We start from the raw sequence: 20,919 nt of genomic DNA, 5'->3' as shown, positions 1-20,919 counted from the left end.
CCTGCTATGTTATATAGAGTTGAATGTTGGGCTATGACTCGAGTACATGAGCAGAAGATAAGAGTTACATAGATGAGAATGTTAAGGCAAATATGCGAACATACAAGGATGGACAAGATAAGAAATGAAAATGTTACAAAGAGTCAAGATTACACATATTGAGGGAAAACTCCGGGAGACACATTTAAGATGATACGAGCATGTAGACGACCAATAGATGATCCAATTAGGCGATGTGAAACTATGACAAATGTACACATCAAACAAGGAAAAGGATGATAAAAAGAACTTGGTTAACAATAATAAAATAAAATAAAACTAAACTTATTTAAATATAAATGATGATATAATAGGGGATAGAGCTCAATGACGTAGAATGACCCATATAGTCGAACCCACCTAATGGGATAGGGTTTGGTTGTTGTTGTCGTCGTCAAACCTCCATGTTGACAACAATGAGATACTACACTATCAAAGAGCTGAGTAAGTGAAAGACGAGCTTAAGACCTTCCGATTAAGAATAGAAAACCTAGAATGACTTTGGGATTATTCTCCTAGAAAAATTAACAAATTAGCGAATAACGAGAGTCCTAAAGTGGGTAGTTCATACGACTCATGTAGCCTCATGACCATCACCTAGCATCAATCACATTGTGATCATTATTTTGCTCTAAAAGATCACATTTCGAACACTCATACTCAACTTATGCCTAGACATGAGTTTGACACTACCCAATTAGTTAAGCTTTCCCTAACTTTGATGGTCATCTAGATCTAAATGCATAACTCAATTGGGTCACTAAAGTTGAAGACTACTTTAACTAATACAACCTAATCGATACTAAAAGTGAGTGAATCATAAAGATTAAACTCAGTGTGGCAAAGAAGTATTGATAGCGTGCATGACCACTATGTTGCGATAGAAGTCAAGCCCATCACAACCTAGAAATGAAGTGTAAGTTGATAAACAAGTATGTTTTGACGTGCTTGATAAATTCACAATACATTATGTTGATCAACTTGAAGTAATCATCCCTAAGCATAATTGAATACCAAAATAAGTTTGAAGACTTACACATATGTTCCTAAACTATACTCTAAAGAAACTTGATCCATTTCATTATTGGCCTTAAGCCTAAAATTCAACTACAGGCCAAGGTTCGGCCTCGAAAAAAGAGGCTTGCCATAGTGTCATACCAATCAAATAATTTTTAAGTCCTTCCACCTTTCGACCATCGAGTCCTCCGAGAAATAATGCACCTCCTTATAGGGCATCCACACAATCAAGAAAACACATTGGCTCGTCTTGACCAAGCAAGTACCCCTAAGGAACCTAAGAACTTCAACCCTCACATATGATAGAATGTTATATCTATTTTTGCAAGGGCCACATAGCATCTAAATGCCCTCATCAAGTTCAAGCCTTAGAAACCAAAGGCAACCGTGAAATGAAGTAGAATACTTCCCAACTCGAGGTAGTGATGATGATGAACACGGAGAGACAAGGTTTGTGAGGAAGAGACTCTAGAGTCTAGACCTTCATGTAGTACATTTTACCTTATCCACGACCACTACAAACAATTTGCCAAGATGCACTAGCATCTTCTATACCTATACAAAGTGTTGTAATAAACCTTGCAAGATCATTATTACTTGCGAAAATTATATGAATGTAGTTTCCACACAAGTCCTTACTAGGATTTAGGCCACGCCCAAACCACACTTAAATCTTATAAGGTGGCATGGATAAACGAGATCTCTCTTCCTACTACATAGAGGTGTTTGGTCCCTATCAAGATAGGTCTATATAATGATAAAATATGAAGTGATGTTCTTCCTATATATATTACCCATATCATCCTTAGTCGACTCTGGTTGTATAATCTCTTTTTACTTATTATGGAAGAGGAAACACTTCTTCAGGTACAATGAACAAAATATTTGGTTGTACCTAACTAAGCTTAGAGAGACCAAACCCAAACCCAAGCCACCAATCAAGAGGAGTTATCCTTTGAAACAACCCCTTCTCATTCTCAAACAATCTAAATTTGAGGAAGAAAGAAAGGACTCAGTAGTGATGATAGCCTAGTGGCTAAGGTCATAATCAACTCTAATGACTCACCGAGAGGTTAGGACAAGAAATCTTAGATGAATTCACAAGCATAACTCTTGAAGAGTTACCTCCTGAAACCCCTATAGAGCACTAATCTAAATAGACAAACCGAGGGCCTTCGATTAAAAAAAAGTTTTATTGTGGAAAACATGAGTACCTATTATTGCATCCCACAAATTTTCAAATAAAGGTTGTGTTGGTCCAATGCTATGTATTAGTCTGATCCCACTCTTGTAGTCCATATTCTAGTATCTTCCTTTAGCTTCTTTCTTAAGATCTTCGTGGACATCTCTCTAGAATCTTCTTTATGTTTCTACCATTTATTTTTTAACATTCTCATTGTGTAAATGTTATAGTATTGCTTTTATTAAAAAAATAAATATGAATTTCTAAGAAGCAATGGACCTATTTACAAAAATGTCAATTAATAACTTAATCCCTCGCCTCCCACGTATTATTAGTTTTCTCCCCTCTTGTGATTTTGCCCAGCAATAAGACCCATGGCCCTCTCTTCCTTGTCGGTGCCTCGTTTTGTTTATTCCCTTAATACCTTCCTCCCATGGTTCTTCGAAGCCATGAAGGTTCCCATGGGTCCTCCCCCTCCTCAAAACCAAAATCCACCACTCCAATTCCTGCACCTTCCTTTCCCTAGTCTCGTCATCGTGCTGGTGTTGAAGCAGCTACTATGATCAGCGATGACCTCCAATTGAACCCTCCCAGGGGTCTTGGTGTATTTTAAATTACAGCTATCTACAAAGGCAGAGATAGAGATATATTTCTGAACTATGGTTGTAATTTTACAACATGAAGAATGATAAATACGACTTTTATTGCCCAGCCATAGTCTTTACTCCTTTAAAGCCTATTACATCTGCACATGGTAGTTCTGGTGGTCATCCAACTACATTACAGCCATAAGTGCATACATGGACATAACCTATTGCTTTGTTGTCTCCAGCCACACCTTGGGCTGCTCAACCACCTATTACATCAACAACGAGTCATAGATTGTGGAGTAGGAACGAGGAATCTAAACCATATAAATGCCTTATTAGAGATTGTGGTATGCTTGCATTATGTTTGTTTTTATTCTGTTGCACTAACTCATGCATAACCTTGCTAGGCATTAGCAATAGTAGTGACTGCTGAATTTGTCCAGCACTCTACAACTTTGCTAGGAACATCAGCCACAAGAACAACAGTATCACCATCCATTTTCAGTAACGGGAAGACAGTCACAACAGGCCAAAGTGCTCAACTCATAAAGCCAATCACACAAGATGAAGTTAGGCAAGCCTTGTTCAACATAGGTGATGACAAAGCCCAAGACCAGATGGGTTTGATGCTATGTTTTATGGGCCTGGAGTGTGATCCAATCTGATTTCTACTAGCAATATCATATTTTTTTCAGACCGGCAAGCTCCTCAAGGAATGGAATCACACCCTTATAGCATTGATTCCCAAAACTTCACATGCTACCACAGTGGGAAACTCCAAGCCAATATCCTGTTGTAATGTTTTTTATAAAGTCATCTCCAAAATATTGGCAAGTAGGATAGCTGAAATAGAAAGGGAATTATTACATCCATCCCAAGCTGCTTTTGTTAAAGGGAGATGTATAGTTGAAAACACCTATCTAGGCCCAGAGCTGCTCAGGAGATACACAAGAGGATCTCACCCAGATGTATCCTCAAAATTGATTTGGATAAGACATTTGACTCGGTTCATTGGGGCATACAGGAGGTGCTACAAGGCTTGGATTTTCCCATACAATTTGTATCCTGGATTGTGGAGTGCATTACATCAACATCATTCTCAGTCAGCATCAATGGAGGAGTCTATGGCTATTTTAAAAGAGCAAGAAGACTAAGGTAAGGAGATCCACTCTCACCATATCTATTTCGCTTATGCTTAGAATTATTCTCCAAAATGATGCAACAGGTTGCTTCAGGGCCGGACTTTAATACTCATTCCTAAATGTGCATCCCAGCAACTCACTCATCTTACTTATACTGACGATCTCCTACTCCTTGCACGAGGAGACCTACCATCAGTGAGGACCTTGACCACGTGCCTGGACAACTTTGCAAGCATGGCTGGATTACTCACCAACCATATGAAATCAAGGATATACATAGCAGGGATTGATGAGCAAACTAAGGTCAATCTTCTACACTTGATAGGCTTTCAAGAGGGAGACTTCCCTTTCAAATATTTGGGAATTTTATTAGCTACTGCATACTCTGAATATAGCCCACTAGCACTCTTTCATTTGCAGGATCAACTCATGGCCAATGAATAGCACCTCCTACATAGGGAAGCTACAACTCATCCCATCAATTTTACAAGGAGTGGAATGTTTCTGGTTATCAGCCCTCCCACTACGACACGATCATAGACGATATTCATGTAGTGTGTCGTAGCTTCATGTGGACAACAAGCATCCACCCATCTCCTAGATTGAGATATGCACACCCATGGAAGAGGGAGGACTAAGGAATCTCAAAGCTTGGAACAAGACACTATTATCAAAGGTTCTTTGGCATATTCAAGACAAGCAGGACTCACTCTGGATCAATGCATACATCACAACTACTTGGCACAAGCTAATATATGGATATATCAAATCAAGAGCAAGGATTCACCATTGATCAAGAAGCTACTGCTGATACGAAAATGGTTAATACTCACTCAGAGGCAGCACAAAGATTAGTAGGATGGTTTGTAGGGGAAGTCAGAGGAGTAAGCAAGGCTTATGATTTCTTCATGCAACCAGGATTGAAGAAGGCATGGGCCATCATGGCATCAAAGCCCTATATCCAATCAAGCCATGCATTCGTTGTTTGGTTGCTTGCATATGGGAGACTCCCAACTAGAGAGACAACCTTAAGTAGTGGAGAAGGCATGCACCATTTGTGGGAATGATCAGGAGACACAAGAGCACATCTTCTTCAGATGCCCCTGTGGTTGAAACTCTTTAGAGGAAAGTTAGATGGTGGCTCCGGATGCACCAGGAGATGTCCATGTATAAGAGGATGCTTCAGGTATTTGAACAACAGTGCCGAGCGACTCATGTTTTGACTAAAGCTCGGCACCTAGTCATGTCTGCTATGGTTCATCAAGTAAAGCAAGCTAGGAACTGCAGCCTGTTTGAGGGGGAAAGGATTGATATTGTGAGCACTTATAAAAAAGTACAAATACATGTATATCAATCCCTAAACATCAACATGAAAAGTTATTCACAGTCATTACACATTATTTTAGGTGACATTATATATTTACCTTTCATCAAAAAAAAATATATATAAGAAAATAGTAGTTTAGAATTTGCATTTGTAGATGCAATCATATTCAACCCCCTTTAACTTATCTAGTTAATCGATCCTAACCTACTAGATTTTCTTTAGAATCTTCTATGCTTCTAGCATGTGTATTTAAGACATTCTCTTCATGTAAATATATTTCATGGGAATCCACTTTCTTTACAATAGCCATGATATGAAAAACGGGTGCCATGGAAGTACATCCCACTCAACCAAAGAAAGATAATGGAGAATTGACCGAAATGAGCACTAAATACTTTTCGAGAGATCTCCTCCAAATCACTGGTATGACTATCGAAATCGAAAGCATCAGCATGTAGGTTCCAGATCCAAGTGGTAGTATCGAGGTCAAAGAATATGTCTAAATAAACAAATTACTCTTAATGTTGCACATGACTAATAGAAAGGTTAGAAACTAGGTGTTTGAACATATCATTTAACAACAAAAATCTCAAACTTAATAAAACATAAAAGGGGGAAGGAACAAAGAGATACACCTTGGTTAACCAAAACTGTAAGAGCTAAGAACCAACCATTATAAAAAAATGGTTAGAAACAATTAGAATTTTGCGTCAAGGATGGGATTTATCTTGTGTTGAATTGAAACTAAGCAATGTCATAGTGATTGTTACCAAATCATCTTTAAAGGATATTAGCTCACTCTGTTCCATCTGGAGTTGCCCAAAAACATGATATAGTTAACTATAGAGATGGGAAATTAATCCCTAACTCACATATCAATAGGAAGATAATTGAAGTATTGAAACTAAATAGAGAAGTAACATACTCAAGAATCATATTGTAGTTATAAAACCAAATAGACAAGAAAAGAATATTACTAGATACTATTAAAAGAATGGTTGCAAGTGCCAATAAGTATCAATCAAGCGGGCCAAAATCTATTATTCTGATTGTTAGTTGATTGATAATGTGCCAACATGGTAAACATCACTATGCTGACTATGCTGCACACTTTTATTGCTACCAATTAGATCTCAAGTGATACCGCCCAAGATAGTAAGATTCATTTTCGCATGACTCACCATTACATTTTCTATTTATCATTGAAGATGTATTTGTATAAAAAGAGAGAAGGAAAAAAGGAGAATCACCAGCAGAGTAAACCAAACTCAAAGAAATCAAAAGGCAAACACATTTCTATACCTATGTTCCTTCCAATTCTAATAGTCGAAGTCCAACTATCAACTATCAGTTGTTAACCAAGAGTTTTCTATATATGTGGATAAATCAATTCTAATGCCATATCCTCAAAGCATTACTTAATTTGGTTCCTCAAAAATTATAGGTAGAGCTTACTAAGATGCTACAAGAACCAATACTCTTATTCAATGCACGACTATTATTTTGGTGCTATTGTGGTATAATCATGTTTGTCATATTTTGTAACATTTTGAAAAGTTTAATTTAATTAACTTTCTACTTCTTATCGACTTATATTTGAAGATACATAACTTAGGTCAAAGGGAGTATGTATAAGATTATGATCTTGACACTTGCTAAAGTGTGCCAAAATGTGTCAATGATTGGGACAATATGGTATTAAAATTAAACCATTTTGGCCAAATATTAAAAATTTGGAAAGAAATAATACTTTAGACTTGGAGGGGTTTAATGTGGTTATATACACTACTTAAGGCCTTACTGAAGTTAGAAACTAAACAGAAAGTTACTTATTACATCCAATTCAAATTTGTGTAAAATATCCAACAAATCAGTTTTTATTAACACTTGAAGAACAAATGGGCAACTACAAGTATAACAACTGGATAACAACGACCTCATAACTAGTAACTCAAGTAAGTTGATAATAAAGGGCAAAAGCAAAAACAACTAGTCACATAATATAAAGCTCCTGACCTTCTCAGGAGGAAGATCCATTCCAAGATTCCCACGTGAAAGAATGATGCCATCTGCTTCTTGTAGAATCTCATCAAAGTGTGTGAGGCCCTGTAACAAAATGAGCAATTCAATTATTAGTTGAAGAGTTTAAATGGCAATGCTCAATTAATTCTTATTATTATGACTAACCTCTATATTCTCAATTTTAGCAAATATTTGAGTTTGGGCAAGATCACTTAGTTCGGACAGGAATTGCCGAGCCTGCAGTCAATCTCAACATCAGAGGATCAGACACTGGAGTTTTTTTAATAATGAAAGTTGACCAGAAGATAAGTTAAGCAAGCAACAATAAGAAGTTAAATTTCATTCTTTAATACACTCATGAGTAAATACAAGAAGAGGCACAGTTAAGTAAATATGAAAGCCCTTACTTGCCGAACATCTTCCGCGTGCCTTGTGTAAGATAGTGAAAGGAAATCAATCTTATTGCAAACACCCCATGTACATATCACCTGGAATGTTGGACAAGAATCTCTGTAACAGCTAAGATGTGTCATAATGGTTGAAATGAGAAAAGATGAAGTACAAGTCCAAGTTAGCATTATTAGTTTATTGTTTTGTACTTTAAATGTTGGAAGACAAATCAAGTGGAAAGTCTCTGAATAACTAGTAAAATGAACAGCTTTATATCCTTTTGGAAGGAACTACCAATATTCAAGCTATGATCAAATAAAATAATATTGTAGAAACATTGTACCCTAGTTCAAGTCTTAATCAGATACTTTGGTAATGATAACAATGTGGACACACAGAACATTTGTGGGGCACCAATGCAGTACAGCAAATGGCAAAGAAAAAAATTAAAAATTATCAGTTACCAAGCAATAATACTTAGTAAAATCAGCAAGTGTGTACATTATTTGATGAGTGAAAACCTGCCCTATTAAAATTGAGAAATTGAATTAAAAAATTATGGGAGTTAATGGCTAGAGGAAAGATCCTTCACTTAGTGTGACGAGTTCAACTGACTGGGAAGACATCATGATAATAAAAGAGATCCATTTGAGTAATGATGCATTTCTTTTCCAAATTCATTCACTAACCGCAAACCCTTTTTACTCTACTGATTATTATACACTTGCACTTTTGATGGAAACAATTCCTTATTGCTAAATCTCATAGCTTGGAGGCATATTAATATTCTAATTAATACAATCAAAGTATTGGGATCATGACGATGCTCATCTTACATGTTTATCATTTTCAGTAAGTGTTGGCAAATCAATTCGGATTTGGGAGATATGCAGGGTAAATAGTGAACCAGCCAAAGTAGCAGAATTTTTAACTCTGCAGACCACATCCTCCCCTTTCAACTCGGCAACCTGAGCAGACATATACAGATAGCAGGTATCAATGCGTTGGAATATCATATAAGAAAGCAAGTAAATGGACTGCAAAGATGAAAATTATTTAAAGTTCAACTTAATATTAGCATTTTTCCTTTCATGGTTGTCCAAATTGTAATTGAACCTTAGGATCTTATTCTCTAGATGATGCAGATCTCGAGTAGGAATTTAGAATTTAATGGTATATAATTTACATTTACATAGAAATTAAAATCTTGCATTAATTAAGACTATTACAATCTAAATTTTTACCTATTAATTTTAAATTTTTTTTTTTTTTGCAATGAATGGAATTTGATTTATGTAAAGTATCCTACTTGTGTGGCTAGGGCTCTTTTAAGCAACTTTTGGCCTTAAATTGGTTAATTTTAGATTTAACCAGGTTGAACTAAAGAGGTTTAGGTCCAATTCTATAGGGGTTTGGTTATGTTTATGGATTAGTGTAGGGTTGGATCAAGTGAGATAGGATAAGGAGAGGAAGGGGTGTGCATCCCATCCCATGCACGCGAGAAGGATCTGTGTGATCCCCTCTTGAGGAATTAGAACAGGTTCTGCATTACCCCACCTCCATCCAAGTTCTCCCTCACAAAACCTAGATTCTTGTCACTGATTTGGAAATCTCCTTCTCTATCAGACCTAGAATCTCCTCTCTGATGTGATATCTGCAGATTATTTGCAGAAGCAAAAAAATGCAGTCACAGATAGTCATTTTCTCATGTTGTCAGCGCCCAAACAACTAAATTTTGCTCCTGTTTTGGGTTCTTTCAACTCCTAGTGAGTAGCCTTGATTTAGCTTTTGGTTTGGGGTGATTTTGAGATACTTTCCCATAAGAATTTGATGATTTAAGGCCATCTCTACTAATGGGCAGCTGGCTATAAGTTTTTTCAGCGAGTTGTTCTCATATGTTAAGGGCCAAAACATGCAATAGATGAGTTGTTCTAGTAGATATCATACATTTACATCATGTAGGATGGAATCATGGTTTGAAATACCATAGGAAATATATCATTCCCATAAATTACTGAAACTCAATATTACTCGGCATGGACACAATGTCTCCCATCTCCCCTTGGCATGCTAAAATTAAGATAATATTGTTATTTTTTTAATTTGTCTTCATAGAAGATAATGTCAAAATCGTAGCATTTTAGATGGAAGCATAGATTGACCTTAACTATAATTTTTTTTATTTTTTTATCATATTTTTCCTTCTTCCACCTCTAACCGCCAGCACCATACATCGGAATATCGACATGATATTCCACTTAAAGACCAAAACACTGGCATAGCTTGAGATTTCGAGCCCTAGATGAAATAATAATGCATTTTACATATTAAGTGATTAGGGAAACCTTGATATATGTTCCTAAAGTCATTAGGAATAGCAAAGATTTGAGAAAAATTTATCCATTTCTTTGTTATTAATTGGTGAGTTCTACTTGTCATAAATTATGTTTAATTACATTAAAAAAAAAAAATCACATCTTGGTGAGTAAATGACTTATATAATATAGTTTTGCTGTATAAGGGGAATTTTTCCCTAGTCTGAGTGTTTTCATTGCTATTGATTGGTTTTAGAATCATCATCAAGGTGGATTCACTCTTGCTTGATTTCTTGCACTTACAGAAGCATAGAGATGTTGTTATCTTGGTTGATTGAAAATTTAATCTAGCTGCCCTTTTTATCATCTGATGTTAAAATTATTACTATCCTGTGATTTAAGCATTAGAAACAATGAAAAATTACATGGCATAGGTAACCACTTGACGAAGCGAAATATAGGTTTTATATAGCAATTTAACATGTGTAAAATTAGTGAAATAATGTATATATTTCCATGATATCTTCCTTGCTAAATTCATTTCATTCTTAGTGAGTTCCATTATTATCGAGATCTTGATTGTTATCATGTTACTAAATTAGATTATCTTTGAGGGCTAAATTTTCATAATTGATAAGTGATTGTTAAAAAAAATACTATGGGTATCTTCATATGTATTGAATGAATGTCATGGCATGAAAGTTATGATTATATAGCAATGTTGTTCATTTTGATTTTGAACAAACAAAATGGGTTGGGGCAACTAGCCTTAAGGTTGAGGCTTTTAATCCAAATTAATAAGGTTGATACTTTTAGTGCGTCTGATGGAAGAATGATATAGGCAAAAATGATGAGTGCTTAAAGACTAAATGATGTCACAAAGGTGACTCACTCACCCCAAGCGCCCTCACCGTCGACCCCACAGCGAGATGAAGGGAGTACACCACGGTGACTAAGCGACCTCTTTAGGTAGGAGGGATTTTATTCCCCAAGGGATTATTCCTCTAGAGATTCGATCCTTGCTCTCATGTGGCAATCTACCACCCAAGCACCAATTCGGCTATGCTCGTGGGGCAATTTAAAGACTAAATGATTATAGCAAAAGGTGATTACACTCACCCCAAGGGCCCCTCATAGCTCATCCCCAGATTATGTGAAGAGAGGTAAATGTCAGCTTATGGCCACTGCCAAGTTGCTAGAGGATGAGAGAAATTTTTTCCCGAGAGTATGTGCCTGTCGGGAATTGATCCCTGCCCCATTATAACAAACCTGTCACCCTCTAGCCAACTGGGCACCCCCGTGAGTACAATTTAAAGACTAAATGATGAAGCTACAAAAGGTTGATTTAATGTGTCTATAATTTTGATGGCCAATTTCCTTCTTGTTTCATCTATGCATACATAAGGGCAAAGTACTTACTCCCATGTTTTTAACCTACAAATTTTCAAGTTTAGCAGATTAGAGGTGAAGTTGATTCACATTGATTCTTAGGTTTTGTCAAAGATTTTTCAAAAAAAACTTTGTACTGAGATATTTAATTTTCCTTTTGGTATTAATCCAAAGAGCATGGTTTAAAATCTCGAGTCGTGCCAAGGTTTCTATTTCAGAACCGGAATGATACAGTTTCGGTACCATATCGTGCCGATATAATTTTAGTATTTTTTAAATATAAAATATATTAACTAAAAATAAAAAATTTAATCTAAATATTTTAAAATAAAAAATATGAAAATAAAATAATTTTTTAAAATATATATATATTAAATTAATGGGATAATTTTATTAGGCTTTATTAAGTCTATTTAAATTATCTCAATCATAGCTAGGAGTTGATTAAAATTATTAATCTAAGTTATTTATTAAAGCTTAAGTTAAAAATCATCCCCTCGTCGCTGGACTCATCACCGGGCTCGCGCGATGCATCCGAATATTTCTTCGGGCTCGCGCGATGCGTCCAAATATTTCTTCGGGCTCGCGCGATGCGTCCGAATATTTCTTCAGACTCGTCTGACGCATCTAGACCATGTGACACGTCTGTCGTGATGTGCCGGCGTTGTGCCGATGCCAATCCATGGGCGAAACAAGATGTTTCGCTCGTATCAAGAGAAATTGCTCAAGATTTTAATCGATGCCAAAGAGAGATATTTTATCTCATGTTTTATTTTCATGTGTAGGTTGCTAAATAGTTCGAAATCTCATACTATGTTAGGTGAAACGATCAAAATGTATTGTTTCGGTAAATTACCAAAACTCAATACCACTTGACACAAACAGTGTCTCATTCCTAGGTTGTATCTCCTTCAACCTTCAATCCATGAATGGCACTATGCATCGAAACGTTGACACGATACCAAAAGAGTATTGTTCTAATTAAAGACCCAAACTCCGACATGACTCAAAATTTTGAACCTTGGATTGTTGTCTTTATCTTGAACTTGGAGTTGTTGTCTTTATCTTGAACTTGGAGTTGTTTTAAATTATGGTAATGGTTCATGATATAGGCATTGTCATATTTCACTCTATGGTTGATTCTTTATAGATTTTATATGGTGTTGCATATAGATGAAGTGTGTGGATGTTATCAGGGAGAGATATTGTCACAGCAAGAGGGATATTTTCCCTCCTTGGATAAGGGTGAGCCCCTAGGTTCATGGCAAAAATTAGATCTTGTTTTTCATATTATACCATTTATGGAGTACTTTCAGTTACACAATACGTCTTTTAAACTTCCAATTAGATGAATCCGTTACAATTTTGCCATCATGAAGTTACTAATTGGTGCATAACAATATTGCATCTTAACAATTAGATTGCATTGCTTATATGTTTACTATCTGATCATTTCAATTAAATTTTAAGGTATTATAATGAGCCAAAGTTTGAAATGTTAGTTAAAAAAGAATACTAATTATTGAGATTGATACATATAATAATTATAAATGCCAAATATAATTTTCAACATTTTTATATTAAATTTTGGGATATTTTTGGTCCTATGTTTGGATGCTATGATTTCCTCATGTGTACCTCTCACCATTCTCACACAAGGTTACAACCTTGGTTCCTTCAGAAAATGAGTTGTCTTGGCTCATTGTAAATGAAAGAATTAGATCATATACTTCTTAAAGGTCATACCTCCAACCAAAGAGAAGTTGTTTCACTTCCAGTGAACAAGTACTGACCAATAAATATTGTGTCACCTGGTTTCACAGCCTGCAAAAACCATAAATTTACTTCTTAAAGACACAATTATGGAGTTCAAACTGCAAGTGCCCTACATATAAAGGGCGGAGACAGATTTCTGCATGGTATAAACCAAGGAAGCAAGCAAGATATATACACATCTTATAATTTCATTGATATTTTAATATAGATTCTTAGATCTTCATATACCTCAAAGAAGCCAGGCAAGATGATACACATCTTATATTTTTGTCAATAATTTTAATATAGATTCTAATATATTCATTCCTTTATTCATACCACAAGTCCTAATTGTTATTAACTTCTCAAAGATTAAATCAATCTCTGTCATAATCAAGAATATGAGATCCAGAATCATTATAGCAGGTTCTAGGTAAAGGTGTACAAAATACAAAGAATTTAATTTTTGTCGAATTCTATAAACTTGCAGGTCTGCATGTTAGACAAGTATGTGCACACAACGCAAAGTTAGATGGGAGCAGCATTTCAAGAAATGTGAACACTGCATGAATAAGAAAATTCCTGCCTTTGGTAACCCACTGAAGTTAACTGGCAGAAGCTGAGGTGAGGCTTCCTTCTCCTGATCTGGTGTCAAAACAACACAACCATCAACTTCAAGTGAAATGGCTTTCTCACTTTTATTTACAACCTGCAATTCTGGGCCCACCGTATCCAACATGACCTGCATTTAAGAAATACCTTGTTCTTTACACCACGTTACAAACAGGTGTATTATAGGGGGAAAAAAATAGTCAATTGGATGTGAATTCTTCATATAGACTTGTTGACAGAGAAAACAAAAACTTATATTTCTCATGCAGACAGGTAATGGCAGTGACAGAATCAATTTTTTTTTAAACGTTTGTTGTCAGTCAAGAAGTGAGCGGCAGTGATTAAGGGATGAGGATGGTTTGATTTATGCATTTATTTGGGAATTTTCAAACTAAGCAAACCAATAGAGTTTAAATTTTCAAACTGAAATTGGTCCAAATTGAAACAAGACAAGCTTGGGCATATAGATTCCTTTGAAATTGTGATAGGGCGCTAATGTACTTCTCCTCATAGCTTTTGAAAAACCATGGAAAGACCTACGACCTAGCGTACTCCAATGTAATTCCACCTCCGGGGTTGACGGAGGCATAAGTTGCTACGAGGCCGCAGTAAGTTTTGAAGGCCAGAAAAATGATGCTTTATTTAATCCAGAAGAAAGAGAAACGGTAGAAACGAAGATAGAAAAGGATGAAAACTGACAGCCAAGTGAAGTCCAATTAATTGTGCAAGTAGCAAAATCACCGTTAGTCGATTAAGAAAAGAAAAGTTACAATGTCAAAGAAGGGAGACTTACAGCGCACAACTTTTTGGTGCTTCTAATAGCGACCTTGAGATTGTCCAGCGTTTCCTGGTGATAGTCGGTGTCCCCCTGTGAGAAGTCAAAACAAGCCACTGCAAAAAGAAGACCTCATCAGACTCGGGAAATTAAACCTTACATGTTCTCGCCGAACATAACATCAAACAACAACCGAAACTGGGATGCTAAGACGGATCTTACCCGACATTCCAGCCTTGAGGCAGGCGGAGATCACCTCCACCGACCGCGATTTGGAGCCAAGTGTCCCGACGATCTTGGTCATGGCAGGGAAGAAAGTCTGCGCGGACAAAAAACCACATTTCACATTCTGATCAGCAGGAAAATCACGAATACTAGTAACCTCTATAGCCGTCGACACCAGCAATGGCAGCTTGAAAATCAACGCCGACTTACCGGCTTGGAGGGCTCGAGGATGGAGGCCATCCTGATGGGCTCTTCCAGGAGAAGGTGCGTGGAAGGCATCCTTTCTTTGCTAATCTGTTGTGCTAATCTGTGATACCGGAGGAGGAAGTAAAGGAGATCAGAGATAGGCGAAGACGAGGAAAGAGAGGGCGATGCCCTCTTTTTATGCCTTCGCTCGATCGTGGCAACGAGGCACGCTGTTTCCGTTCCATAGATCCTTCTCCGGCATTTGACGCCTTTAGTTTTGTTCCGCCAACGGTCGTAGTTTTGTTCCGCCAACGGTCCGACTAAACCATACTCGAGGTGGACCGAGCTTCTTGCAAGGATCAATTCCTGCGGGCTTGGCCTGTTCAACGAAACCAACGACAACGGAAGGGAGATCGGTGGGCGAAGGCGAGGAAACGGTGGGAAATGGGAATGGCTGGGTCCCACGCACGCGCCTCTTTTTGAGGTATAGATCTAATTTATATCATCATGTAATTTTAGTATATCCTAATCCACAAAGCACATATCAAGTTTCCGTCTTAGAATACTAAATTGCTTCAGGAAAGGGTTTGATAAATACATCATCAAAGTTTATCTTAGAGTCAATATAGTTAAGTATTATTATATGTTCATTTGTCACATAGTCTCTAATGAGGTGATATTTTCTTTCAATGTATTATTTCTTTAGTGATTTATTTGATTCTTGGTCAAATTAACGTTGCTCACTTAGAATTTAAAATTTTATAATAAAATATTAGAAATTAAAAGTATATTAAATGAAATGGATTTAATTTTACAGGAGTGATACGATTACCCAATAAAATTGATTTGTCAAACATTACCAACCTCCCACTGATTCATCTCATCTCATAATTATATAAGATAAGATACACTCATTGAGATTTTTTTTTAATGTATAGCGGATCTAAAAATATTAATTATCAAAATAGATTTTCATATATATTTTCTTGATTTATCTTAATAGTCGATGAAAAATTTCTATAGGATTAAATCAATCGTTTCAAATTCAGATTCACCATTCTAAATATAAGATAAGATTACCTTGTTCTTAAGCCTTTCAAGGAAGGTACTTAAACTCATACGGAAGATTAAAAGATTTGGATCACAAATATTATTTTTTAATTTAAATGTGAAGATGTGATAATCATGTCTATAAGAATTACAAAGTTAATATTCACCTGCATTAACAGTGTAATAATTAAATCCACTAATTTTATATACAGTATATTATAGAAATTTTTTCTCTCATCCCATAAATACTTTCCAATTTATTTTAATAACCAATGAAAATTTTTTATAAGATTAAATTGTCGGACCGGATGTCAATTTTAAAAAATAAAATTAATATTTAAAAGTAAATTAATGGTTTAAATTATAATTCTATAAATAAATTTTAAATTTGCTATTGATATTGTCCATAAATCTCACCCCATAATTTTTAAAATTTAATATTATTTAATTAAATTGTATTACATTTAATTAATATTTTTAATTTTAAAAATCAATTTTTTTAGAATCTTTAACATGTTTTTATAATTTTTATAATTTTGATATATATTTGCGCATGATTTTTAATTTTAATTAAAAGGCTTAGATACATACACGCATGCGAGTTAGAGGGTGTTTGGCTGAGCTTATAAGCTTTCTATAATAGCTTATAAGCTGTTTTGGAGCTTATAAGCTCTTTAAATTTGTTTGGTAATTTTTTTTTCAAACAGTTTATAAATTGTCAAAATAAGCTGTTTTGAAGCTTATAAGCTGTTTTTTAAAAAGTATGGGAGACCCTACTTTTTTAAAAAAAATCTTATTTTAATAATTTTCTTCTCTAAAATATCCTTATATAATTTTTATAAACCTAGCGCCGTCGACTTCTCTTCTAGCGTTTCTCATCTTCTCCGTCGACTTCTCTTCCAGCACTTGTCATCTTCTTCGTCGATTTCTCTTCCAGCGCTTATCATCTTCTACGCCGACTTCTCTTCCAGTGCTTGTCATCTTCTTCGTCGACATCTCTTCCATCTTCGTCGACATCTCTTCCAGCGTTGTATCTTCTTTGTCTGTGCAGAAATTCAAAAATGTATGGTTAGAATTTATTTTTTCTATCAAATTTCTTTCTATATGCTTATCTTCCAATGGTTGTTGCAAGATTAGTGACTTTTAACGTCGAATAATATTCTGCTCGGCAAACTCGACTTTTAACCAGCTTAATTTACAACATTCATGACTTTATATAGACAATGCTGCTACAGACACAACTCACCTCGTATTGAGAAAAAAAAACTAAAATTCAAAATACATAGCAAAAACTTTGATCCGCTGACATCCCTCTTCGAATTGCTGTTCATAAAATTATCAGATGAAGAACTGTATTATCATAAAATACATAGCAGTTTTTTTCTCAAATTTCAGTATTATTTTTATCTTCAAATCTGTTTATCAGTACTCATGCTTTGAAGGTCTCTTATAGTTTGTGGTCAAAGTGTCTTTATGTTTGGATAAAAATATGAAGGTCTCTTCAAATCTGTTAAATTTTTTTTCCATAGTCTTTGGTATCCAAAACATACTAGTGTGTTGAGAGGATTTATCGTTGGGATGAGGAAAATATTTACATGATCACCAATTGTAGATTTATCTCAGTTTCAAGAATTTCATTGAATATGCTTAATTTGGACCAACAGAAACCACTTGTACACTATATTGTGGCATAGAAACATGAATCTTAAATTAGCAAAAATGATCAATATCATCTTTTTAGTTTTATCATTCCCCTATCCAAGCTCCATTGTTGATTGTACTTCCTCATTTATTTTTTTGGTTATTGTTTTATTTTGTTAGTTTGGAAATGGAAAATCAAGACAATAGAAACAAAGGAGTCATGTCAAATCCAACTTTGAGTAAGAATACAAGTAAAATTTCAACTAAAACAAATCAACAAAGTGAAGGGCGTTCAAATGCAAGATGGACTACATTTCTATCCTTGAAATTTGTTGATCTGTGTGAAGAAGAAATTTTACTAGGCAATCGACCAAATAGTAACTTTAATACGAATGGATGGAAAAACTTAGTGAGAAAATTTAATGATGCAACTGGACAAAATTATGTGTACAAGCAACTTCAAAACCATTGGGATTCCATGAAGAAGGAGTGGTTATTATTCAAGAAGTTGATGCACATGGAAACTGGAGTTGGTTGGAATCCTACAAATAATTCACTTGATGCTTCTGATGAATGGTGGGAGACAAAACTTAGGGTAATGTTTCTAATTTTATTTGCATAAAAAATTTTATTCGTTCATTGATAATAATATACTTTATTATTGCAGGAAAATGGAGAGTATGCCAAATTTAGAAATAAAGATTTATCACTCGTGTGGTTTCGGTATGATAAATTATTTTCTGATGTTGCTGCCACGGGAGAAAGGGCAAGGGCACCAAGTCAACAAACTGTGCATTGCATTGATGACAATGAAGAGGTTATGAAAGAAAATGATGATTTTCCTGATTTTGAAGGGCATATTGGCATCGATGATAGTGAATATAACGAGGATAGGGGAATCGAGCATGATGTCAGCTTTGGAATCAAAGAAAAAAGTAATATGGGTAATGACATTGTGTTTCCATCTTTGTCATCGTTGAAGAGAAAATTTAATGGAGAAGATGGTAAAGAAAAGAAGAAAATTTCTGGAGCAACCTCACTAAAGGAAGATATTCACTCTCTTTTAAAGTATTTAGAAAATAAGAGCACCGTAACTTCCACACCTTCGACAGAGAAAGATATTGAATCTGCAATGGTGATACTAAAGAATATTCCCGGAATAGAGCATAAAACTGAGCTTTGGTGTTACGCTTGTAACTTGTTGAGCAAAAAAGAAATGTGAGCAATTTTTCTCAATCAACCTGATAATGATTGTCATTTGGTGTGGTTAAAGTATAATCATGACATGAGCAAAAAAAAATTAATGCCGTTTGATAGTGGTTTGTAGCCGTGATACGAGGAATTCAGTAGTTGAAGTTGATGAATTGTTTTCTAATTTTGTGACTTTATTAGTAGTTTTGTTATGTCTTTAATATTATTTGACTGGTAAACATGATGTAATATTTATCGAAGTTAATCAATGTTTTTTGTTTTGGTATCTCATACTTGTTTTTTGTTCATTACTTCTATAGTTTAATGGAGCCTTGGGATGTTCGACACTGTGCTTTAACTGATTCAAATATATTTTGTGAGGATGAACCAATTGAAGATGAAGATGGATTCCAAGACGATCCAGAATGGCTGATTGTATGCAAAATCATAGCACTTAGCATTTTAACATATTTTGAGACTTATATTCATAAAGTTCCATGTCGTACATCTGAGCGAACTGGTAATAAATTCATAGAAGAAGTATTAAATGGCCATAGTATAAGGTGCTATCAAGTTTTTCATTTGACAAAACTTGTATTCTTGGATTTATGTCATGAGTTAACCCAAAACTATGATTTGATCCCTACTAGGGGAATGTCTATCTATGAGGAAGTAGGGATTTTTTTGATGACTTGTGCTCATGGTACAGATAATAGGCTATTTGCAAGAGATATTTAATCATTCAGGTGAAACTATTTCAAGACATTTTCATAGAGTTCTGAAAGTTGTTGGAAAGTTGGCTGAAGATATAATTAAACCTCATCCTGAGTATAATGAGGGAAAAGGATACCATGTGCCTCAACATCAACGATATATACAAGCCATTTTTTGACGTATGTTATATTATTTTGAAGATAATAAACAACACCACATGTTCATGTATTAAACTTATTTAGCGTTTGCAATCTATTAAATTGTTTGTTTTTAATGATTAATAGGATTGCATCGGGGCAATTGATGACAAACATGTTAAGGTGCGATTACCCCAAGGCAAAGCAATCCCATATATTGGACGCAAAGGTTTTCCCACGCAAAATATTCTAGCAGTTGTAGACTTTAATATGTGTTTTACATTTGTTTGGGCTGGATGGGAAGGAGCTGCTCATGATAATAGAATATTTGGAGAAGCTATTCGTAGGCCAGAACTTAATTTTCCTCATCCAAAAGGAAAAAAATATTACTTGGTTGATGCTGGATATTCACATATGCCAGGATATATGGGTCCTTATAAAGGTGAAAATATAAGGTATCATCTTGAAGACTTTCGCCGAGCTAGGACCTTGCAACTACGTGCACCAAGAAATTTGAAAGAAAAATTCAACTTTTACCACTCGTCATGTAGGAATTGTGTTGAACGAACATTTGGAGTTTGGAAAGCAAGATGGAATATTTTGGCTGATATGCCTTATTATCATATTGATACACAAAGAGAAATTGTGCTGGCAACAATGGCCATTCACAACTATATAAGAAAGAAAAATGTTTCAGATGAGGCATTCCGAATAGCTGAGTATGAAAGTTATCAATCATCTACCGAACGCAATATATTTACAGCAAACTCTACGGTGGAGAATGAAGATAATCCTGACAATATATATTGGATGGCAGTGCGTGATTCAATTGCTATGGAAATTACAAGAAGTGGACGATAATTTTAGTGTTAGATTTTTTTAGTCATGTATTTGCTATTCAATTGCTTAAATTGTTCCGTCATATTTCACTTTGTTGTTTTCATTAATATCACTTTGCTTTATATTGAAATGAGATTTTGTTCTGACACTGAATATTTATTAATCTTCGGTTGCGTCAACTCAATTTTCAATTCTGGCAAATTTTATATTTAACTGGTTGTCCTTCCTGATTAACTTATATGCTTAGCAAGTGTTTGAGCTGATGAGATTGAAGTTGGCAGTGGAGATCGTGAAAGCTAACAATTTGAAGACCAAAACACTCTATTATCCGAAGGCAACACATGTGTCAAAAGCAACGCAAATAATTAAGCATTTTGAG

At 35.2% G+C, this 20,919-nt stretch overlaps 1 protein-coding gene across 1 annotated transcript in view; it reads right to left on the bottom strand.

Annotated features, from left to right (window-relative positions):
- Window positions 1–15,391, bottom strand: part of LOC121989267 (pyruvate kinase 1, cytosolic-like) — a 29,704-nt gene extending 14,313 nt beyond the window's left edge. The window contains exons 1-9 of the mRNA XM_042543192.1: window positions 14,992–15,391; window positions 14,779–14,875; window positions 14,575–14,672; window positions 13,756–13,911; window positions 13,161–13,238; window positions 8,547–8,678; window positions 7,728–7,808; window positions 7,486–7,557; window positions 7,315–7,404 (exon numbers count right to left, since the gene is read on the bottom strand). Coding sequence (XP_042399126.1) covers window positions 7,315–7,404; window positions 7,486–7,557; window positions 7,728–7,808; window positions 8,547–8,678; window positions 13,161–13,238; window positions 13,756–13,911; window positions 14,575–14,672; window positions 14,779–14,875; window positions 14,992–15,060 — 873 coding nt within the window. The 5' untranslated portion in view covers window positions 15,061–15,391. The remainder of the gene's footprint in view (window positions 1–7,314; window positions 7,405–7,485; window positions 7,558–7,727; window positions 7,809–8,546; window positions 8,679–13,160; window positions 13,239–13,755; window positions 13,912–14,574; window positions 14,673–14,778; window positions 14,876–14,991) is intronic.
- Between the last annotated feature and the right edge of the window lie 5,528 nt (window positions 15,392–20,919).

The sequence above is a fragment of the Zingiber officinale genome, chromosome 6B, assembly GCF_018446385.1.
Source record: "Zingiber officinale cultivar Zhangliang chromosome 6B, Zo_v1.1, whole genome shotgun sequence".
Lineage (NCBI taxonomy): Eukaryota > Viridiplantae > Streptophyta > Magnoliopsida > Zingiberales > Zingiberaceae > Zingiber > Zingiber officinale.
This window is presented reverse-complemented; position numbering and strand designations above follow the sequence as displayed.